The 22529-nt window shown below is 60.0% G+C and overlaps 2 protein-coding genes and 1 non-coding gene across 3 annotated transcripts; all 3 read left to right on the forward strand.

Annotated features, from left to right (window-relative positions):
- The first annotated feature begins 1860 nt into the window (after positions 1-1860).
- On the forward strand, positions 1861-4104 carry RPL13 (ribosomal protein L13). The gene is made up of 6 exons (XM_072946839.1): positions 1861-1988; positions 2163-2283; positions 2369-2510; positions 2724-2897; positions 3376-3432; positions 3922-4104. The coding sequence occupies exons 2-6, from the start codon at positions 2180-2182 to the stop codon at positions 4078-4080; spliced, it is 636 nt and encodes a 211-aa protein (XP_072802940.1). The 5' UTR covers positions 1861-1988; positions 2163-2179; the 3' UTR covers positions 4081-4104.
- LOC116277538 (small nucleolar RNA MBII-202) lies at positions 2572-2655 on the forward strand. Its single transcript, XR_004186997.1, has one exon. It is a non-coding gene; the product is annotated as a small nucleolar RNA MBII-202 (small nucleolar RNA).
- A 6628-nt stretch (positions 4105-10732) lies between the features above and the next one.
- CPNE7 (copine 7) lies at positions 10733-22127 on the forward strand. Its single transcript, XM_072945933.1, is given in 18 exon segments — positions 10733-10914; positions 11610-11829; positions 12351-12533; positions 14200-14282; positions 15071-15344; positions 15402-15409; positions 15507-15675; positions 15848-15946; positions 16215-16255; positions 16257-16299; positions 16633-16692; positions 17350-17483; positions 17850-17904; positions 18300-18351; positions 18415-18548; positions 20951-21177; positions 21636-21645; positions 21772-22127. Coding segments are annotated over 18 exon segments (2277 nt in total). The 3' UTR covers positions 22075-22127.
- The last annotated feature ends 402 nt before the right edge of the window (positions 22128-22529 follow it).

The raw sequence follows: 22529 nt of genomic DNA on the forward strand, positions 1-22529 counted from the left end.
GCCCCTAGGTGGACACTGTGTCCAGGGGACATTAATGAGTCCCTTCAGTGACCCTTGCAGGCCCAAGCCTCGGACAGAAGCCTCTCAGCAGAGCTATGGCTGTGGAGTTCTGCGCCAAGGAGGACAGAGACAGTCCCTATAGCTAAAGACTTTTAAAACCCTTGAGCCAGCAAGTCTTTGTAGCAGAAGGACTCCTGCGTTACAAGTTCATGACAGTTCACTTCTTCCATCTGTACCAACTGAAAAGGTGAGCATGTTTTCAGCAGAATTTCGTATGAGAACCTTCCTTGCCTTGCTGTCCTGCATACTTTTCGAAGGAAGGAAGTATGGAGTATCCGTGCATGGGACATTATGGCGGGCTGTGTCGTGTGCCGCGGCCCAAGGTCCCGGAATTAGTTTCACTTCCTGACTGCTGCAGACTTCAGGCCCTCACCCAGTGACCTGGGCAGCATCCTGGCTGAGCAGACGGAGCTGCGTGAGTCTGTGGGTCTGTCTGGAAAGAGAAACTGGGGATGGGGACAGGGATGTGTTTGGGAATAGAAAGAGCAAGTTAATGGTGGGATCACCAAAGGGCATCTGGGAAAGACGTGGGAAACACGGGCTAACGCTAGACTGATTCAAACCCACGTCAAGGCCAGGGTCTACTCGGCAGACATTCTCTCCAGAGTCCCTCTGCTGCCACAGTGGTGAGTGTGGGTTCAGGCCTGGGTGGTGATGTGTGGGGCCGATACGCATTCTTGCTCTCCTCCCTTCTCTTCTGCACTTCCTTCACTGCTCTGGCTCCTACCACATCCCCTGGAAGCTGAGCTGGTGTCATTAGCAACAACCAGCATCCCTGACTTAACCATGTGCTGGCCCTGGCCTAACTGGCCTCCCAGCAGCTCCTCCCATTTCACAGAAAGAAACAGTTAAAATAACTTGCCCACAGCCTCAAGACTAGTACAAAGACTAACCAACTCCACAGCCACTCTCCTGTGGGTCACTGACCTTCCTGTTTGGTCATCTGTTTGTGAAAGTGGCAGGCTACAGATTTTACACAATGACGTCACAGATAAGTACCATTTTTGCTGAGAAGTGCTTCCATGCAGTAGCTAACATCTCTCAGCAAAGCAGGAGGGGGACCACCCTTGCTTCAGAGATGAGCACACACCTAGCCTCTGCACTTGTCCGTCTCCCTGACCATGACCGTGTACCTCCTCAGGGAGCCCCAGCCTGATTTTTCTAATACCCAAGGGTGACTCAATAGGGCAGAAAACTCTGCAACCTGGTTACTCAGGGGGTACGACACGGGCCTCCAAATTTCTCATTTTGTATCATGAAATTCTTAAAATACTCATTAGGTTTCACGAGGAGGAAGCTTAGTTATTGGGGTGAGAGCGGGGAAGAAGGGGTTACTGGGTGCAAAGGCTTACAGATGGCAGGAGGGTGCTGGCGACTTAACAAGGCAGTCTTGGGAACAAGAGGCGCACAGGGCCCAGGTCACAGATGTTTTAAAGAAGCTCGCCTGCGTGGGAGGCAGTGTGCGCGGACGGCCACGCGGGTTCTTAGTTCCACACTCAAGACCTCTCTGCGACAAGCGCGGGGCGCTCTGGAGGCCCGGCTGTAGCCCCATCTGGAGTGCGTTCTGCCCAAAGGCACGGCTCCCAGCGGCGGCAGGGGCTGCGGACCGGCCCGCGGGGGAGAGGCTTCAGGTGGTGGCGATACCGACCTCGCCTCGCGGCGTGAACAAGCAGAGCCGGACCCAAGCCGACGCTGTCTGCGGGACTGGGAGGGACTGGGGCTCGGGGAGCGCGGAGAATAAGGAAAAAGAGTTACGGCGCCATGCCCAAGGGCACCGCGAGAGCTCCCGGGAGAGCTGGTACGTCACTCGGCAGCCTCAGCTCTGATAGGTCGGAACGCTCCAACGCTTCTGATTGGCCGGACCCACTACCATCCCAGGGTGCTCTGGGACGCTTCTTCCTTTCCCCGGCTGTACGCCCTCGAAGGAGGTGAGTGCGCGCCGCTCGGCGCCATCGCTGCTATCCGACCCCATCCGGCCCAATCCGCCGCCTCCGGGGCCCACCCGCTGCCGCCGGCGTTAGGCCGTGGCCTGGGCTCTGTGCTCGCGCCGCGTCGGGCCGGCGCCGGGCCCTGACTCTCTCCCCGCCTACCCCGCGCCCCAGGCCGGTCAGCCGCAGCCATGGCGCCCAGCCGGAATGGCATGATCTTGAAGCCCCACTTCCACAAGGACTGGCAGCGGCGCGTGGCCACGTGGTTCAACCAGCCGGCGCGCAAGATCCGCAGGTGAGTGGTCCGTCCTTCCCCGGCCCTAGGCGCGCGCTTGCCCGGCGGCGGGAGGGTGACCACCGCTCGGCTTCTGTCTGCGCAGACGCAAGGCCCGGCAGGCCAAGGCGCGCCGCATCGCCCCGCGCCCCGCGTCCGGCCCGCTCCGGCCGGTGGTGAGATGCCCCACGGTGAGGTACCACACGAAGGTGCGCGCCGGCCGGGGCTTCAGCCTGGAGGAGCTGAGGGTGAGTATCGCCGGCCCGCGTCCTCGCAGCCCTGAGCTGTCCCTCGTGGCCCGCAGCCAAGTGATGACATTCTCCGGAATCGCTGTAGGGCAGTGATGAAAGTGCGTTTGAACCCTTTTCCATCTGATGGCTGCGCGCTCCCGCTAGGGGTGGGGACCGGGGCGTCCCCATCCGCAGATGAATGGACTCCATCTGTGTGTGTCCCTGGGGTAGGTGGCCGGCATCCACAAGAAGGTGGCCCGGACCATCGGGATCTCGGTGGACCCGCGGCGGCGGAACAAGTGCACGGAGTCCCTGCAGACCAACGTGCAGCGGCTGAAGGAGTACCGCTCCAAGCTCATCCTCTTCCCCAGGAAGCCCTCAGCCCCCAAGAAGGGAGACAGCTCTGTGAGTGCAGCTTTCCCGCCGCCCACGGGCTGGGGGCGGAGATCTCACAGGCTGTCCAACTGGACTGCGAATAAGCACCTGTCATTTTGCCCCGAAATCGGGCTGTTGTGCTTGGGCAGTGGGGAGCTGAAAGGGAGAAGGCCCCGAGCATGCGCGGATTGTCAACGGCCAGGATGCACTGATAGGGGCGAAAGCTGTGGGACTTGTAGTTTTTCCTGCATTGGAAGAGTCTTGCTTGCTAACAAGCTTTACGTGAGATTGACCACGCCTGTCCGATCTGTCTCCTGAGGGTTGGGCTGGGGGCACTGCTGGGCCTGTATCCCTGGTTTTGAGGTGGGTGGCCTGCTGGGTGGAACAGGGCTCCAGGGCCCACACCATGTGGCCCTGCAGGCACACGCGGCCAGCCAGGGGTTGTAGGCTTGGAGCCGTGGCCAGACGAGCCGAGCCCAGCCCCCCTGACTCCTCTCTCTTTGAATAGGCTGAGGAGCTCAAGCTGGCCGCCCAGCTGACAGGACCAGTCATGCCCATACGGAATGTAAGTGGGTGTGTTTGGAGGGAGTGAGGGTGGCAGCTGGGGTCCGTGTTGAGATTTACTACAGGTTTATGGAAAGCAGGCTTTTCACCCTGGGAAGATACCTCCTATGTCTTAACAGGAAGCTTCGGGGATCCTCACTTGTCACCCTTCTGCCTTGGGTCCTTTTTCCCTGCTTGCTGTTTGGAATGGCCGGGTGTATTTCTGGATGTGATTGGTGACCCTGTAACTAGACCAGTGATTGACTGGGCCTGGAGGTTCCCTTGGGAGTGGGAGTTTGGCCTGAGCATCCCTGGTGCAGGCTCCACGTCGTATCCAAGCACAGCCCCCCTTCACATGACTGAGGCAGTTGCTACTGAGTTTGGGACCCCAGAGAGGTGGTTGTCATCTTTCCGGTGGTGGCCTCCTTGCAGCGATTCTAGGATGGGCGGGCAGGTGGACTCCGTTCAAGGCCTCTGCTCTGCTGACAGCTGGGCCTGGGCCCCCTTTCAGGTCTACAAGAAGGAGAAGGCCAGAGTCATCACAGAGGAGGAGAAGAACTTCAAGGCGTTTGCCAGCCTCCGCATGGCCCGTGCCAACGCCCGGCTCTTTGGCATCCGGGCAAAAAGGGCCAAGGAAGCTGCAGAACAGGATGTTGAAAAGAAAAAATAAAGTGCTGATGGCAGATTGTGATAAGCCTGTGGTGTCCGTGTGACATCCGTCACGTAAGGATCTGGGACTTGGATGCACGTCCTTGTCCCTCGGTGCACACAACCTCCTGTGGGAGAAGCAGCTTTGGAAGCTGGGGGTTTTATGGGTTTTCTTGTCTGGATCCTCCAGCCCTGCAGGGTGTGTGGATTCCCATTCTGCTGCCTCAGATAACAGAGGACTATTAAACAACTATTAACACATCCAAAATTAACAGCTTTGTGAGGTGCTGACTGATTGTCATGCTCATTTCGTGGGGGGCAGCTAGTGTGGAGGAGTGGGAATTTGAGCCTCACAGTCTGTGACAACCTTGAAGGGGCCTCTTGTGGACGACTGGAGGCACTGCTTCCACTTTTACCGCATCACCTGCCGTCGTGGTCATAGTTTGGGGAGCAGAGCCTCCAGGGATGTGCAGGGCTGAGGTCCAGCTCTGACGAGGATCCCAAGTGGTTGCTGTTCACCTGGTCAGAACTGCTTGTGGGTTGTAGGTGCACCTCAGGGACGCAAAACCAAAGTGTTGGTGTCGCCCCCATGCCTGCAGGGGCTTGGTCACATCTGTCTCATTTCCTGTGTGTACCTGCTCTTTAATTGGTTTGCGCTGGTTTGGCAGTAGTTGCAAATAACATCTCAATTTGCTTTGCTCTTTTTTTTTTTTTAACTAGAGGAATTTCAATTTCCTAGGCTGTTCTTAAGGAAGAAATAATTTAAAGTTTATTTTCTAAGCTATACAGTATTCTACTTTGGAGAGAAAGTGTGCATCATGGAATTTTAACACAAGGAGTGTTAGCCCTCTAGGGTGAGCTTTGTTTTGAATCTGTATCCTGTAGCTGCTTTGTGAAAATGTAGGTAGTTGGGTGTTTTTAAAAGAATTGGAATTAATCCTAATTTCCAGTCACTTCTAAGTGTAATGTACAGGAAACTGTGGTCACTTTAAATTGTTTAGGCTCTTCCTTACCTAACTCAGTTGAAGCCGAATTCTTGTTTCTCATGAGTTTTATTTAGAGGTGATCACACTTGCCATTTTTTTCTCTTATGCTTTCTACATTTTATGAAAGAAAACTGGTCTCTGTGGTTTTGGGGTTTTTTTTAAGTAAAGTCTGGAAGAGAAAAGTAGGAATGAGGCCTCCCTCCAGCCCCTGGAGGCCTTTGTCTGGAGCGGTTCACGCCCAGCTCCAGGACTTCCCAGCGTCCTTGCCCTTGTACTTTTTGCTCCAGCTTAGAGGTGAGACGATACCAAGTGTGCTGACTCTGGCTTGGTCTCCTGGCCTGGACCATCTGGAGACTTGAGTCCAGGTGTTGGGCCAGGGAGGGTGGGCAGAGCTGGTGAGGGGTGGTGTTGGGTGGTCCTGGCAGTAGACAATGATGTGGGGGGTAGTTACTGGAAGAAAGTGGTGAGAACAGGTGTCCAGGTATTCACTGCGCACCTCCTGTGTGCCAGACCCAGTGGCAGGGACAGTAGTGAACCAAACAAGCTGTATCTTTGCTTGGTGGAATTTTCTGAAAGACCTCTAGGCCTCACTGAGGGTTTGTGGGCTTGGGTTGCGGTGGAGACTGGCCACCTATTGGCCAGGTATAGGAGGATGATCTGCTGGCTCGAGGCCTGGTCAAGGCCCTTCAGGCCAGGAAGAGGGGCTGGCCTTCCAGAGACTTGTGGACCCACCCTCCAGGGAAAGGCTCAGCACCCTAGGGCTCTTCCTCCAGATCACTGGGGTCTGGGGATCCAGGAGTTCCTGTGGGGAAAGTGGGCGTGTGTGTCAGACCTGGTCCCTCTTCAGCTGTGGTGCCTCAGCTGGGCTGCCCGCCTTTTTAAGCCCCAGTGTCCACAACTGCAGGTGGACTCCCTATCACACAATGTTGCAGAGATCCTGCGGAGGAGGCAAATTGGGTCATTGTTGAAAGAGACCAAGAGCATAGAGGGTGTCATCCCGTCCCAGCAGTTCTCACCAAGAGTATCACCAAAAGCCACCAGATGAGTCAGGTAGGAACAGCCGACTGTCAGCTAGAGACACTGCTCAAGGACACTGCTGCCGCCCTGGCCCACGCTGCCAGCATCCCTTGGGAACCCTGGGCAGCTATGTCTTCATGGTCTCCCTCCTACCCTGGCCTGTGGTCCTGCCTGTGTGGGCTGGACCCAGCAACTTGGCTTCTGCTGGAACAGAAGTGAAGGACAAAGGGTGCAGAGAGTCCACTTACCCGGGGAAGCAGTGTAGACAGGTGCCCTGGGCAAGCCTCCGCAAGTGGGCTTGGGGGGCTCCTGGGTCAGGAAAACCCCGGGTTGAGGGAGAGCCTGTCCTGGACAGTGTCCCGTGTCCCAACTGGGATGACAGACCTGCATGTGGTCAGCCAGGTCCCCTCTCCAGGCGCACCTGTTTCATTTCTAAAGTTAAAAGCCAGACCCTGCAGGAAAACCTGACAGGTTGCAGATGTTCTGAGATAAAATAACATTTCTTCAGGAAGAAAGAAACAGGCAGAGGGCAGCTTATAAAAAGCTCCGCCAGATGTGGAAATCCTGTTAGCCCTCTGCCACCCCACTCCCCCATTGCAATTTCTAGTTTCCACACGCCTTGCAGGGCTGGCTGGGCTGGGCCTGCGTGCTCTGCACTGAAGACAGGACACAGGACGAGGCAGGAGGGTATGGCGGTGGCCTTTTCCCACCTCTGAGTCCCACGCCCAGCCTTGCCAAGGCAAGGTCACTTGCATACAGCCTGGGGGTGGCTTTGCACGTGGCCCCACTTTCCAGGTGAGATGGGATACTGGGCGGCCTGGAACTTGTTGAGGCCACACGTGGACCCAAGGGTGGATTCCCAGGAGCTCAGGGCCGCTTATTGAATTGGGCGATGTAGCAGTTCAGTTGGGCTTTGAAGAGTAAGTAGGAGTTGGCTGGTGATGGGGAGCTGGTGCACACAGCACTGTGCCTTGAAAGCAAGGATGCTTCACTGTTGGGCCAAAAATTGGTGACTAGAAGCACTTAAAGAGACAGCCATGGGGTTAAGTACACAAGAAAGGACTGAGTGTTAGGTGGTCCCGCAGGGACCTTCGTGCTGCAGACCTGCATTCTCCAGAGAGTACGTACTTCAGGCTTTCTGGGCCATACAGTCTGTCCCAGAGACTCAAGAGTTTTTTGGGGTTTTCTGGGGGTGGTTCATCAGGGTTATTTTACTTCCCTAGTGGTGGCACTGGGGATTGTGTGCATTCCACCACTGAGCTACACCCTCCCCTTCTCAACTCTGCTCTTGCAGAGCGAAATCAGCCTCAGACAGCAAGTGGTCGCCCAGGCCCCAGGCATGGCTGAATCCCAGTAAAACTTGATTGACAAAGTGGGCTGTCAGATTTGGCCCCAGGGGCTGCAGCTCCCAACCCCCACCTACATTCCCTGAGGGAGCTCATTGGGTTCAGACTGCCAGAACAGAAGCACCGCAGATGGGGCTTGTGGACGGCAGACGGAGATCCCACAGTCCCGGAGGCTGCAAGTCAGAGAGGGAGGCACCAACAGACGGCATCTGGTTCAGAGAAGGCGTCTTCTCTCTGTCCCCGCGGCTGGGGGCCAGGCAGCTGTCTAGGGCCCTGTTTATAAAGGCACTAAGGCTCCATGCTTACGACCCGAGCACCTCCCGGGGCCCCCCCAGTGCTGTCACAGTGAGGGCTAGGGTTTCAACAGACAGATCTGGGGGGGACACAAACACTCAGTCTATGGAAGAGGGCCATATGATGTTACTAATAAAGGAAAGAAGTTATAGAACAGAAACTGCACCATGGTCTCCTTCAACATTTATTGGGTACCTACTATGTGCCAGGCACAGTCCTAGGCCCACAGACTCGGCTGTGAGAAGGAACAGGACGGTCCCCCAAGCTGGCAAAAAGGGCTCCAAGGGTAGGAAACAACTTTTAAAAATTCATACAAACAACAAAGTCCTACTGTACGGCACAGGGAACTATATTCAATATCTTGTAGTATATAATGAAAAAGAACATGAAAACGAATGTGTGTGTGTAGACGTATGAACTGAACTGTTACTGTACGCCAGAAATTGACACAACATTGTAAACTGACTACTTCAATAACAAAAATTCATACAAACAGATTGCGTGGGAGCTGGAGGCATACGCATCAAAATGTTAAGCGTTTCTGGGTGCTAGAATTTTCTTTCTTGCTTATCTACATTTTCTAATGTCTCAACAAGGAACATATATTACTATCTTCTGCACCACAGTAACAGCAGAGTGTATGGGGGTGGGGATCTCATTTCCTGCATGTGGGTGCCTGAGCTCCACCCCCCCTTCCGGGCCCTTCCCATCCCTGGGGCCTCCGTGGGCTGGCGGGCGGTGGGTCCTGCGCCTGGCTGGCCCTGGGGAAGACCAGGGCTACAGGAATCCAGTGTTTCCTCTGCAGTTTCTCTCCACTGGCCACCGTGCTGGCCCCTCCTGCAGAGTCAGCTCTGGAGCTGAGCCCAGGGTCGCCCCACAAGGCGGGGGGGGGGGCCTGTTGCCGTGAAGCTATGGTGGAGACCTCAGTGGGTCCATAAATCTTTGGACCTCAGAGACTCAAATTCCCAAACGGAATTCTCTTTCCTCTCTGCCCTTTTGGTGAAAATGCCACATTACTCGCTGGTGCTGTGCGTGTGGTGGTTAAGAGCTGGACAGAGGCCAGGTTTAAGCCTGGTACTTACACTGGCCAGCTGGGTGGCCTCAGCAAATTGCTGGGCTTTTGTTGGCCCCTTTCCTCATCTATGAAACAGGGCTGTTGTGAGGGTTTGTGGAGAGCACCATCACAGGGAGCACAAACAGTGCCCAGTGGAGATAGCCGTCCTCCATGCTGGTGGGAGAGAGGTCCTGGGGGTAATTGCCCAGGCCTGGTGGGCCAACGTGATGACCGTGAGCCTTGCCAGGAACTGCTGAGTGTGCCAGTGTGGGGCTGGATGCCCACTGGAGCCTCGCCTCTCCTGGGGTTTCGCATCCTCATCCCTGTTAAAACTCAGAGAGGCTGGGGGGCCTTGCCTAGGGTGCCGGTGGAGCTGGTGTCCAGAGGAAGCTGTCTCTGGGCGGGCATGGGGCCCCTGCGAGCCAGTAAGCTACCACAAGCCCATGTGCACAGTTGCTGGGCTAAAGATTGGGATACCCCCAGCTCTGGGAAGCAGGGCTGGGACAGATGCCGGGGCTGGAGATCCCTGAGGGGCTCCAGGCTGGTAACTATCTGCAGAGAGAAGCAGACTCTTCAACTGCTGGTTTTTGAAGCTTTTGGAATCTGGGCCAGCTTTCAAGAGGGGGTGACATGACAGGGAGGCTTGGTGAGGAGGAGGAAGCAGGCACAAGACTGGCCCGCTGGGCCTTTCCCTTTCCCGCAAATTGGGCACAAGTTCTTTGCCTTCCAGGCACATTAGAGATGCGCTCACCTTCCCACCCGTGGAAGCTCCTCTGCTGAGACTGGAGTGCAACCTCCGGCCTCCCACCTCTGCCCGGGCCGCGTCTTTGTCCTGCTAGTGGCTGGGCCCTCTGACCCCAGGATCTTCTTCCGGAGTGCCGGTGGCCGAGGCTCAGCCCGGAGCCTCTGGAGCTCACAGATCTTGCTGCACCTGGGATCTAGTCTCTGCGCCCCTGGTCCTTGGGCGCCTTCACCTTAACCCTCTTCCTGCCGCCCTTGCACCATGGCTTTTGGCCAGGTCTATGCCCTATTTTCAGGCAGAAACTAGCAAAGAGATTGGGCTTGGAGGTGGTTTCTGCCTCCACCAACACCCCCTCTTCCATACTGCTTCCGCTGCTGGGACCAGGTAGTCCAGGGTAGGAGTGTAGCTCAGGGCGGAATGGAGCCCCGGCCTCTTCCAATCTCCTGTAGGGGACAGATGTGGAAGAGCCCCCAGGCTCGGTCTGGTCAGACTCTGGACCTCACCGCAGACACCCTCCACACCAGGGTGGGGGTGGGGGGGGCTGTGCTGGTTCTGGGACTACAGGTTCTGGGAGAGCAGACAGGTTCTTCCTGTCTCCAGCCCAGCAAGGTGCCCAGCACACGGGAGGTGCCCACTACCTGCTTTCTGACTGAGCTGGTGCCTCACCAATGCAGCAAGGCCTGGAGATGGATCCCAGAGATGCGGGGAGAGGTGCAGATCTGGTGTTAAACTGGGCCTCTGTTGTCCCCTGGCTCCCACAGGGGCTGCCTATGTGGGACCCTGGACCAGGCCCAGGGCAGCGCAGAGCCTCCTGCTGGGGAACAGATCCTGACCCAGGGAGCTGTGGGGCTCTGCACAGTCTGGAAGGGCACACACGGCCCGGACCCCAGAACCCCCCACCCTGGAAATTTGAGCCCAGCTAACCCGGGACATCCTTGAGGGGGGATAGGGACAAAGGGCGGGCTGAGGCCACCGCTGGGAGCCCACTCCCCGCCCCCCTCGCCCTCTCCACTGTCCCCTCCTCTGTTTCACCCTCTCTGACACCCCACCCTCTACAGTCCCCGCGCAGTGGCTGCCGCCAGAGCCACGTGTGCCCGTGCCCCGCAGGCGCACAGGGAGGGAAGCGTGGCCACGCCTGGCCCGGCCATCATTTCCCCAGGCGGCCAAGGCGCGGATTCGTGGACAGCGGCCCCTTGGTGGGCCCAGACTGGTCCCCGAGCGCTAGCGCCGGGAGCATGAGCGCGAGGTCGGAGCGCGCAGTGGCGGCAGCGGCCCACGGGGTGGTACCAGCGCCCTGCGCCTCGAAGGTGGAGCTGCGGCTCAGCTGCCGGCACCTGCTGGACCGCGACCCGCGACCCGCTCACAGTCCGACCCCAGCGTGGTGCTGCTGCTGCAGTCGCAGAGCCAATGGGTGCAGGTAGGGGCGAGGGCGGGGGTGCAGAGGGAAGAGGCCTAGGGGTGGACGGTGGTGCCGAGTGGGGACGCAGAGACCCAGGTGGGTGTGGGAAGCTAATGGGGCCCAAGGCAGCGGCGTCGGAGCTGGGGCTGAGCGCAGGATCACGGGTGGGGTTACCGGGTCTAGGGGTGCGTGCCCAGGAGCTGTGGCAGTGGAGGTGTCCGGAGTGGGCTGGAGGCGGACCTGCACAGGGAGCTCCAAGCAGAGAGAGGAGCGCTGGAGTGGGGGGTGCGACCCAGGGTTGGGGGGGGCCTCCGGGGCCAGAGAGGCGCCGCAGGAGGCCTGCCTAAGGGGCAGAAAGGAGTGGAGGGGCAGGGGTTGGACTGGGGCCGCCGGTCCCTCTCCGCCCGCGGGGCAACCAGGAGCGCGGCTTTTCTGCCGGGTCCTCCTTCGCAAGGCGGGGGTGCCCGGACCTGGAGCAGGGAGGGCCGGGAGGGGAACGGCCGACCCGGGCCGGAGCTCGCTGGGAGCCGAGGACTTGATCTCCGAGACTGGGACGCCCCGTCTGCAGGGCCCCCCAGCCTGTCGCTTCTCCTGTTCTTGAAGACTGGCGGGGTCCCCAGGGACCTCGGCGCGTGGCCAGGGTTGGGGACCCGGCTCTGGGCGGGCGGGCCTCTGCGCCGCGGGGCCCCCCTTCAAACCTCTCGTCCTGGGAGTGCCCGGGGCGCCTGCGCAGGAGCGGGGCTTCCACGGGGCCCGCTGCCCTCGTCATCCCCGCCCGGCCCAGCCCTCCCCGCGGGCGGGTCGCGGCGACGGCTCCGGACGCTCCGGGCGCTCCGGGCGCTCCGCGCCGGACGAAGCGCTTTCTCGGTCAAAATCTCACGCGAGACGCGTGGCTTCACCTCGAAAGAGCAGGAGATCGGGGCGCGAGCCGAGGTCAGGGGCTGAAGGGGCTGGTGAGCAGGGGAGCGGGGGCCCGAGCCCGCGGCGGCTCCAGGCTGTCCCCGCCGGCGGGCCCCTCCCACGCTCTGGCGCCCCCTGGCGGGGTGGCGGCACGCGGGGTGGGGCGGGGGCGGGGGACGCGTCTGGGCCCAAGAGCCCAGGGGCTCGGAGGCCAGGAGCGCCGCGACCTTCTGATCCGTGACTCTGTACGGTCTCTTGTCATCTCCGGACCACCAGAGACAGATACCTGCTTCTGGTTTCACTGTCCAGGGTTCCAATCCGCTCTGTCCCTGACTTGGGGTGCCCTTGGGCCCCACCCTTCCCCCTTCTGAGCCTGTTTCCCCATCTGCGATGTGGGCGGCCGGGGGAGTGAGGAGTGAGGGAGGGGCGGCCTGGAGCCTCGCAGCATCTTGTGGAGTGGGGTCTTCCCACAACACAGTCTGGAAGCAAGGACCACCTGAGGGCAGATGGGAGGGGAAGGGGACCCTGAGGGCCTCACTCGGCGCTGCCGGCAGGTGGACAGAACCGAGGTGGTCCGGAGCAGCCTGGACCTGGTGTTCTCCAAGGCCTTCACGCTCGGCTACTGCTTTGAGGAGGTGCAGAAGCTGCGCTCTGAGGTCTATGACGCCCACGGGCCCAGCAGCCTGAGCTGTCGGGGTGACAACTTCCTGGGGGGCGTGGAGTGCACCTTGGGGCAGGTGAGTGCCCATCCCCTTGGGAAGGCAGGGGCAGGATGGGCACTTGGGCAGGTCCTGAGGGCTCGCTCTATGGCAGTGGTGGCATGGGGACAATGAATAGATGCCGACTGTGTACCAGCATGACCCCCAGCGCTGCCTGTCTCCACAGCTCCTTCTCTTAAAAAACTCTTTTTGGTTATTTTTAAAAATATGTAATTTTGTGCTGGGTAATATGGATCCAAATCCAGAAAGTGTGACAGGCACACATGGAAGGCTTCCCTCCTGCTCTGTCTCCAGGGACATTACATTCTTCTGCAGAGACGTCTTCTCACTGGAGCCAAGGAACGCGTGCTCTTTTCCCTATATTCATGTATTAGAAAACCCAAATGGCATACACTGTTCTGCAGCTTGCTTTCTTCACTTCCATGACACAAGGGAGCCCTTCCCGTGTCTCTCCCCGTGGCCTGTTGGTCCAGCTCCCACCTGAGAGACACTGTGTCCTCCACTCCAGTCGTCCGTCAGCTCCTCCATTATCAGTGTAACAGGAGTGCCTGCTCTCGCCACCAGCCAGGCTACTTAGCGCTAGCCTCTGTGCTGAACACTCCGTGTGTCCCACGTTAAATTCTTGTGAGGGCTACAAGGGCACTGCTTTTTATTGAGGTGTAATGTACACACAGTAGAATGTGTAGACCTTGAGGGTTGAGACTGATGAGCTTAGACGGTGGTCCACCTGACTGTCACCCAGATTACACGGAACATTCTCATCACCTGCAGGTTCCCCTGCTCCTCTCAGCACACCCCCCGCCCTGATAGCTCTGCCTGTCCTAGAATTTCATGTCCGTGAATCTCATGGGATGTTCTCATTTGTGTCTGATTTCTTTTACCCAACATGATGTCTGGGTGACTCATCCATGCTGCTGCCTGGGTTGGAGATGGGCGGGTAGAGCCTTCTGTCAGATAAAAAGACCAAGACCCACGCAGGGCACAACCCTGCACAGGGCGGCGGTCCGCCCAGCCTGGCCCCCAGCTGCCCTCGTGAGCATGGAAGACGGGGACCACATACAGGGACACACATGGAAATATGCATGTCCAGCATGAAATAAGACTTGTTCAGAGAAGATGTGACTCTGTTTATGTGACAGCTTTAATTAACATCCGCTCTGGAAACCATTCCAGTATAGTCTATTGATGAAAATTGATTTTTTTTTGAATGATGTTAAGATGAAGTTAGTGAAAGATAATTTTCCCCTCCAGGAAGAAGTGGAGATTTAAAAAGGGAAATATGGCATTTCTTCTGGGGGGAGGGTGTAGCTCAAGTGGTAGAGCGCATGTACAAGGTCCTGGGTTCAATCCCCGGTACCTCCTCTAAGAATAAATAAATAAATAAATCTAATTACCTCCCCCTCCAAAAAAAACCCCCCAAAAATAAATAAATAAAAGGGAAATATGGAATACAAATTGGTCTTTGCTCAAAAAAACTCACATGCATAGAGGCATGTAAAAGCCCATGCTTGCACAGACATCCGTGTGCAAACAAGTGTGTGCATGCCTGCACACGCAGACCTGTGCACGGCACACACGGACACATGTGTGGACACGCACACGTCTGGGTAAACACACACACTTTACATTATGGAAAGGTCCTCAGGACCTCCTGCTCTGCAGCCATTCTGGTCTGGGCTGGTAGGGCCACCTCAACGGCCAAAGGCTTGGACACTTCAAGTCCCAGGCGTGCAACACGGACCCTGCAGCTGTCCCATTTCTCCATAGGTGAGCCCAGAAGTGAGCCTTCAACTGAGAGAACCTGGGGGCCTGGCGTGGGGCCCCACATTTCGCACCTCACACCAAGCTCTCCCACCCGAGGCCCATTTTGGCCTCAGCTTCCCCCACCTGGGATGGTTTCTCTTCTGCACAAAATGTTCTTGAATGCTCAGAGCTGTCAGCCAGGCAGACTGGGGTGGGGGTGGGGGTCCTGTCTCCCGTCTGTCTCAGCTCAGTCATGGCAGTGAGGGTCAGAGCTGGCCACGCGGAGGCTAGAGTCCCCACCCACACTGCAGTCGCTGGTCCTGCAGCTGCCACGAGGGGCGGTCAGCTTCTGTCTGGTCTACAGGCCAGCCTAAGAGCTGCCCTCTGGTGTCCCTGTGTCAACTCTTGGCCCAGTTAGTGGGTTATAGCCTGAAGGGGCTGCAGCCTGGTGGTGGGGGGGAGGCCGAGACCGCTCGGAGGGCCCAGCGCAGGCCAGCCCTGGCTTGGGAGGCTCCCAGGGCCCGATGCCCTGCTTTTGCCGTAGGTCACATGTGTGCTGACCGAAGGGACCCTGGCATTCTCCCTCATCTCTGAACCTGTTTTCTCACCTGACCATGAGCGGTGGGAGGGCCCATGAGGCAAGGAGGTGAGGGTGCCTGGCAGAGGGAGAGAGGACAGAGGGCCAGTCAGATCCAGGCCCCAAGGGGCCCTGAGTGGTACGTTTTGAGGAGTCAGGTCACTGAGGGCGGGTTAGGGTCCCCAGGGGAGCAGGCGCGGACCCCCCCCGCCCCATTGCCTCTTCTGACTTGCAGAGGAAGACCCTCCTCAGAGCCAGGAGGGGCTGAACCTGGTGTTCCCCCACCGCCGCGTTCCCCGCCTTGCCGGGCAAAGCCTCTGCTCCTCCTGCAGGACTTCTTCAGCAAGCCGCACCCCTTCCTGGAGCTTTATCTGCTCAGTGACGCTCAGAGTGAGCAGCTGGTGTACAGAACAGAGGTGGGGGTCCCTGCCCAGCACCTGGGGGTGGGCGTGGGAGGGCGGGGAGGGAGCTGCCCCTGCTGCCCCTCTGCATCCCCCCGGCCCCACACCGCCACCTCCCTTTGAGCAGGGCCTTGTCATTACCTGCCCCTGAAACTGGATTTACAGCAGTTACAGCAGAGGGAGAGCATTTCCTTCTGAGATAGATTAACTTGGATGAAAAAAGACTATTTAAGGGAAAAGGAGTCCAGGTGTTCCAGGAACGCGGGGAAGTTATGAAGGAGCGAGGCTCAGGCCGAAGCTCCGGAACCTGAGGCAGGGCCCCCGGGGCCGCTGGCCCCTCCTGGCTCACACGTGGTGGAGAACGACGTGTCCCACGTGGCAGCCTTTCAAAGTGCCTCTGAGCAGCCTGCGCAGCTGTGAGGAGTCTCGGCCTCTGAAGGTGGGTGGGGCGGGGCCGGGCTGGGGGCCGGGGTGGGGTCTGTGATGGGGCGGGGCCAGTCCTGCCAGATCACACTTTGGAGTTGGGGTTCGTGGGGAGGGGTGGTGGGGAGGGGGCGCCCAGGCTGGGGGCCCCAGAGGGGCAGGGGGCTGAGGGCTCCTGGGCTCCCCAGTGCCTCGTCTGGGATTATGATTCCCGCAGGAAGCACGACTTGATTGGAGAATTCTCCACCACCTTGGAGCAGATGCAGAAAAACTTTGCAGAGGACCAGGTGAGCTGCTGGGGAGCAGCAGGGCCAGAGGGGCGCCCTGGGCTGTGCTGCGTTGCTGCATAAGTCGTGATGGCATTAGAGGAGGAAATTGAGGAGGACAGAATGACAACCGCCCTGCCAGGGGGCCAGAGTAGGGACCCTGGTCGGTCCTTTGCTTTGTTAGAGTTGGGAAAACCAGGGCGAGACTTTCAGGCCTCCCCTGCCCCTTGGGGTGGATGCTGGGCACTAGCACTGTGGTGTGCGGCCCCTGCCTGTCCCTGTCCCCCAGGCCCAGCGGGACTGCGTGAACGCCAAGTACAAGCAGAGGAGGCAATTACAAGAACTCTGGGGTGGTCGTCCCGGCAGACCTGGAGGTGGGCCTCAGGGCAGCCTGCAGACCCTCCCCACCCGCCCACGGTGGGGGAGGGGGCTTCCGCCCAAACTGCTGAGAGTCAGTGCCCAGCGGGGCCGCAAGCCCTTCCCTGCAAGGCCCCCCATTGTCCGATGGACCCTCAAGGGCTCCCCTCCCGGAGGTCTGGTGGTCCCCAGAATGTGGAGGTGGGAGGGGTGGAGGGGGAAGAAGGCTGCCTGAGGGCCTGAGGGGAGGGGACGGAGGCTGCTGGGCTCCTGCCCCCATATCCCTGGGGGAGGGCAGGCCCCAGGAGCCCCGGAAGCCCCGGCCTCGGCCCCACTGGCCGTCCTGGAAGTTCTTCAGGGTCTGCTCTTCGCTGGACTACATCATGGGTGGCTGTCAGATCCACTTCACGGTGAATCCACTGACCCCTCCACGCAGCCAGCTGGAGTACATCCCAGTGGGATGGGGGGGTCAGCACCTGGGCGCCGCCCCAGGCCTCCCGACGGCCCTCCCCACTCTGAACGTAACACAGGGCCCAGCTCAGCACCCTGGTGTGGACATGCGCAGGGACGTGGGTACAGTGAGGCCCTTCTGTATGGCCTTCGTGCTCCAGGCCGGAGGAAAGTGACTTGGGGTGCTTCAAGGGGACCCCAGCTCAGGCTTGCTCCTCCCAGGTCCTGCACTGGGAGGGTGGTGGCTGAGAAGACCTGCCTGGTCCCGCCTCTGGGCCCCTCCCTGTGCCTCGCCCCCACTGGTCAGGCTATGGGCAGGGCCAGAACTCTGCGGGAGGTCCAGGGTGACCTCCCCGGCTCTCTGCGGGCCTACAGAGGTGCGCTGGCTTCCTCTGGGGAGCCAGGAGCCTTGGGGTTGGCACGTCAGCTAGGAGGTCTGTTCCCCTCTGGTCCTGCCCTGCACAGAGCCGGGCCCTGGGGCTCACCACCAGCCTTCCTCGCAGCTGAGCCTCTTTCCAAGCCTCGGTTTCCCTCCCTGACCTGTTAGAGGTGGCTGCAGGTGCCCATCCCAGCCCCGGTGGGAGGGGCTCCCGGCTCATCACCTGGAACCTCTGCAGGTGGCCGTTGACTTCATCGCCTCCAACGGAGACCCTCGGAACAGCTTCTCCCTGCACTACATCAACCCCTTCCAGCCCAATGAGTACCTGCAGGCCCTGGTGGCTGTGGGCGAGATCTGCCAGGACTATGACAGGTGCGCCAACCTCCCTGCTCCCCAGGCTCTGCCTGCAGCAGCCCCAGGGACCAAGGCAGGGCCACCCCCACCCACATGGCCTCTTTTGTCCTTCACACAGACACGGAAGGACACGAGTCCCACTTCACAGATGATAAACTGAGGCTCCTTGTGGGTGAAGGGGGCCAAGGTCCTCCCCTGCCTGCCTGTGTGCTGGGCGGCTTCTTCGTGGCTTTGTACCTCAGTTCCCCCATGTAGTTTGGGGTGGGGCCTGGGGCCCCCAAAAGTGTCAGCCTGATCTCCTTGTTCTGTCAGTGTCTCCCCAGTGTGCCCCCCACCGACCAGGGTAATCAGAGACCCTGGGTGACGAGACCACCTCTCTTCCAGCGACAAGAGGCTCCCTGCTCTGGGGTTTGGAGCCCGGATCCCTCCCAAATATGGGGCGCTGTGTGGCGGGTGACAAGCAGGTGCAGGCACTGGCCCTCCCTCCACCAGAGGGCTGACCTGTGACATCCCAGCACCAGTGCTCTCATGACCGAAGACAGCCCTTTGGCCCTGTCGGGAGAACGGGGGACATTAGCCCAGAATCTTCCAGTTAGAAAGGACATTCAACTGGCTTAGACAGAAAACTTGGTGGTGGGGGGCACTTACTGGCTTCAGGTCTTGCGGGTTCCAGGGCTGGAGCGATGCCCAGCCCTGGTCTGTCTGTCCACCTCTGTCCTGTGACTCCCTCCACACGTGGTGGCCCCAGGGGCTCCAAACCTACCTCTCCCACCAGGTAGGGGTGTGGGTTCCTGGGGGGGAGCCAGCTGACAGGTCCTTTCTGTGCCCACCCAGGGGTCCCATGACTTTGCCGTCAACTTCAACCCCAAGGACGACGAGTGTGAAGGTCGGACGCGGGCGCCTCGGGTGGGGGTGCCGCGGGGCCAGGCTCACCCTCCCCCCGCCACAGGCATCCAGGGTGTGGTGGAGGCCTACCAGAACAGCCTGCCCAGGGTCCAGCTCTGCGGCCCCAGCAACGTGGCACCCGTCGTCTCCAAGGTGGCCCGCAGGGCTACAGCTGAGCCGCACACCCGGGAGGGCTCCGTGGGTGCCCGGGGCCGGGGCGCAGTGGGGACCAGGTGCGTCAGGAGGTGCTGCCTGCTCTGGGGGAGCAGGGCAGGAGTGGGGGCAGCTGTGGGGGGTGCATAGAGCTCACAGAGGCCACGGGGACAGCCTGTGCAAAGGCCCTGAGGCAGGGAGCGGCTGGACCGAGTGAGGAGGGGCGCCGGGGGCTGAGCTTGCGCAGGTGATTCTCACCCTGGAGGCTGACTTGCTGACGTCCACTCTGGTCACTGTCCTGTTGTGCACACGTTGTTACTGTGTTTGTTCGTGTTTAATCCGCGTGAATAACGCTGTGCTAAGCCCGGCCCCGCTTTGGTTGTCACGGTGCTTTGTGAGCCTGGCTGTGCTGCTGTTACTTTCTTCCAGCTTTCATCTTGAAAAAACGTCAAATTTATGGAAGAACAGCACACCCCTCCCCTGGACCCACCTGCACCCACTTCTTGCAGTTCCCCCTCCCCAGCTCCCTCCCCCTCCCCTCCCCCTCCCTCTTCCCGGCCCCACATTGTACGTTATTATGTCTTCTTTCTGAGCCATTTGAGAGCCGCCTGCTGGCCTCCTGACCCCCCAGCCCAGCCCAGCACTGAAGGTGCCCCCATCTTGTCTCACCCGACGCATCCACATTGTCCCAGGACCTGCCCTGCCCGTGTCCAGGTCTCCTGATCTGGGCTCTTCCTCCCAGCCGTGCTCCGTCCAGACTCTGGTCGCCCCCCGTGGGGAGAGGGGCCTGGGCTGCAGCCTCTTGTCCTCCCAGCCCGTCCGCCCTCAGGCCCGGTGTCCCTCACACACCCGCAGCCCGGGTGCTGATCCGGGTGACGGTTTGGATGCGGCGCTTCATCTGTGGAACACACTCCTGCTTCATCAGTTGCCCCAGCAGTAATTCCATCGCAGTGTTACTCCTGGCTCAGGATCCAGTCTGGAGTCAGGGTCACATTCAGCAGTCGTGGTCCCGCATTATTCTAAAGCGAGTCCCAGACACATAATTTCATCGGCAAACATCAGTATAAACCTCTTCGAGAGAGAAAATAGAGCCCTCAGGCCATCTTCACAGCTAAAAGGTGACCGTTCCTGTCCATGCCCTGATGGCTTTTCCAGTTAGAACGAGGTTGAGATACGGCCTTGCCCCGACAGGGGGTGTGTCCTTCCAGCTGCGACCCTGCCTTGCCTCACGAGGTCCCTGGGCTGAAGAAGCCCACGTGTGTGTCCAGTAGGGCCCGCGACTGGAGTCTGCTGCCCTCACCCTCCAGGTGGCCTCCACGCTGTCCTCTGATCCCTGGGAGGGGCCAGACTCCAGGAGGTGCTCAAGGCTGCCTCTGCCTTGTCGGTGCTCAGATATCCATCTTAGCGGAGCAGGGTTGATGCTGGCAGACAGTAGGGGAGCGTCCCGGGACCCACCCCCAATGCCTTCACCTGAAATTCCCTCCCACCATCTCTCTGCCCCGTGGTGAGGCCCCGCCCCATCTCACTGATGCACACGGCCTCCCAGGGCCCCGACTGTGATGCTTTCCAAGCTCAGGTGAAGCTTCCGTTCCAGGTGGTGATGGAGACACAGGGCTGTGAGCTCTAAATGGGCCCTGGCGCTACTCTCGGGGAGGCAGGCGTTGGGGGTTCCGCTGAGGAGGCACGTGGGGCAGTTCCAGTCCCGGTCAGGAGACTGTTCACCCCACCCTCGGCTCGGGGGCTCAGAGAGGGCAGGCTGCTGGGCTATCTGTGGGTTCCCTCCCTGGAGAGACGGTGCAGTGCTGGGTGCCCACTTGGCCGGGCTGGGCCAGCTGGTGGACAGCCCCCCTTCCAGGGCTGGAGGTGCAGAGTGAGCCCTTCTTCTCCTGTGTGTTTTCTCTCACTCAGATGTTTAGTAATGACTACTGAGAGGTTTTGTCTTTTTAACCCTGGCAATTGACTTTTATTTGAAGCAAGTCCCAGTCTGTCTTCTTGGCAGATGCACTGGGCACCTGGCCAGGCTAGACCAGGGTGTGTCTTCGCCAAAGCCCATTCCTTGAATCTCAGTGGCTCTTCAGAGTGTGGGGGCCCCTTCCCACCCCAGGCCCCACCCCTCCTCCTCTGGCCTCAGACGTGGGTCAGCCTGGTTCCCTGGGCCTTGGGGTCCCGTCTGTAAGATGTGGGCTTTCCGGCATCCTCGGGTCAGAGGCAGGGCGGAGGCAGGCAAACGTGTTCCCCGGGGGGGTGCTCCCAGATCAGTGTGGTCACGCAAATACTTAGGCTCCACAAAAAAGCTCCTGGAGCAGCTTGGAAACCGTGGGTTGAGGGACGTCTGTGGTCTCCCCTGGCCATCTCGGGGAGAAGAGCTGGTCGGTGGACTTGGGGTTTGACTGGGGAGATGCAGCCGCCCTGAAGGTCTCCGCAGCCCCTCTGCCCTGGGTCCCCAGCAGTACCACGTTCTGCTGATCCTGACGGATGGCGTGGTGACCAACATGGTGGACACGTGGGAGGCCACGGTGCGTGCCTCCCACCTGCCCATGTCCATCCTCGTCGTGGGGGTGGGCAACGCCAACTTCACTGACACGCAGCTCCTGGACGGAGACGGCGGTGTCCTGCGTTCCTCCCGGGGCGAGCCCGCCCTGCAGGACATCGTGCAGTTCGTGCCCTTCCGGAGGTTCCCACTGGGGCCAGGGTGGAGGGCCAGGCCTCAGGCAGTGCTGGGGAGAAATGGGCGCCTCCCTGCCTGCCCTCAGCAGCCTCAGCCCCTGCAAAACTTCTCGTCATGAGACCCTCAGGCTGACACCACAGAGGGCAGTGCACCCCCACATGCAGGCTCCCCAGTGGCTTCCAAACATCTGTGACACAGTGAGATATGCAGGGTGTGGGGCCCACTTACAGCGTCCACGCGGGGCCTGGGCCCCGGGACCTGCCTTCCCTCCCTGCCTCCACCCGCTGCCCAGAGCAGGGTCACACCCACCCAGAGGGGCCCTGAGGGGCCTCCCGCAGTGCCAGCTGCGTCTGGCTGCCATAGCCACTGTGGTCCCATGTTGCCCGGCAGTGCCGAGAACAGGCCCATGTGGCCACCAGCTGAGTTCTTGTTTGTGGTCACGAGCTAGGGCAGGACCACTAGAGGCTGGAGACCGTAGTGTGAACCTGGCTCTAGGAGGGAGCAAGAGGTGTGAGCCATGGGGGCGGGGGAGACGGAAGACAGAGGATGGGGAGGCCCCGGCTGGAGACACACAGTGCACTCCCAACCCCGGCCCTGCAGGCAACCCCCTCAGCGCTGGCTAACCGTGTGCTAGCCGAGGTGCCCAGACAGGTGGTGGAGGATTACAGCCACGGGGATCTGCACCCAGGGACCGCAGCGCCTACGCTTGGGAGGCCAGCCTGGGCTCCACGCCCTGAGGGCGCCCGGGGCGCGGCCAGGACTGTGTTCCCAGGCTCCGTCTCCAGCATCCTTGACCCTGACTTCCTGGAGGCCCCCTGTCCCCCAGGCCAGGCCCACCTCATCTCCTGTGGCCCTGCTGCCTGGTGGGCCAACCTCCAGGCCCCAGTACTGAAAGCTGGGTAGCCCCCGCTGGCACACCTGCTCTGCCCCAGCCAGGCGGGTGGGAGGGGTCCTGGGGGCGCGGAAGGGGGATTGGGGGAGTCCTCCTTTGCATCTGGTCCTCATGGGGGTGGATCAGCAGGCAGCACCCCCATCTCTGGGAAAACCTGGGCCCCCGACTCCTGTCCCTATAGCCAGATCCCTCCTTGTCCGAGCTGCCCCCCAGCTGCTCTCCCCGCCGTGTCTGTGGGCCTGCAGGGCTGGGGGCATTTGGGCAGAATACAGTGTCATCTGGTGCTTGCAGCAGTGCTGTGCCTTTACTGCCCCCCAGCCTCAGCAGAGGACTGCACCAACGGCAGGGGCGGTGCCCGGGGCGGGGGAGTGTCTAGTCAGGCTGACCGCGTTCTTCCTGGACTGAGCCAAGGGCCCTCTCAGGAATGAAAGGGTGCGCTGGGGGTGTCGGTGCTTGACCCCAGGAA

The sequence above is a fragment of the Vicugna pacos genome, chromosome 21, assembly GCF_048564905.1.
Source record: "Vicugna pacos chromosome 21, VicPac4, whole genome shotgun sequence".
Classification (NCBI taxonomy): domain Eukaryota; kingdom Metazoa; phylum Chordata; class Mammalia; order Artiodactyla; family Camelidae; genus Vicugna; species Vicugna pacos.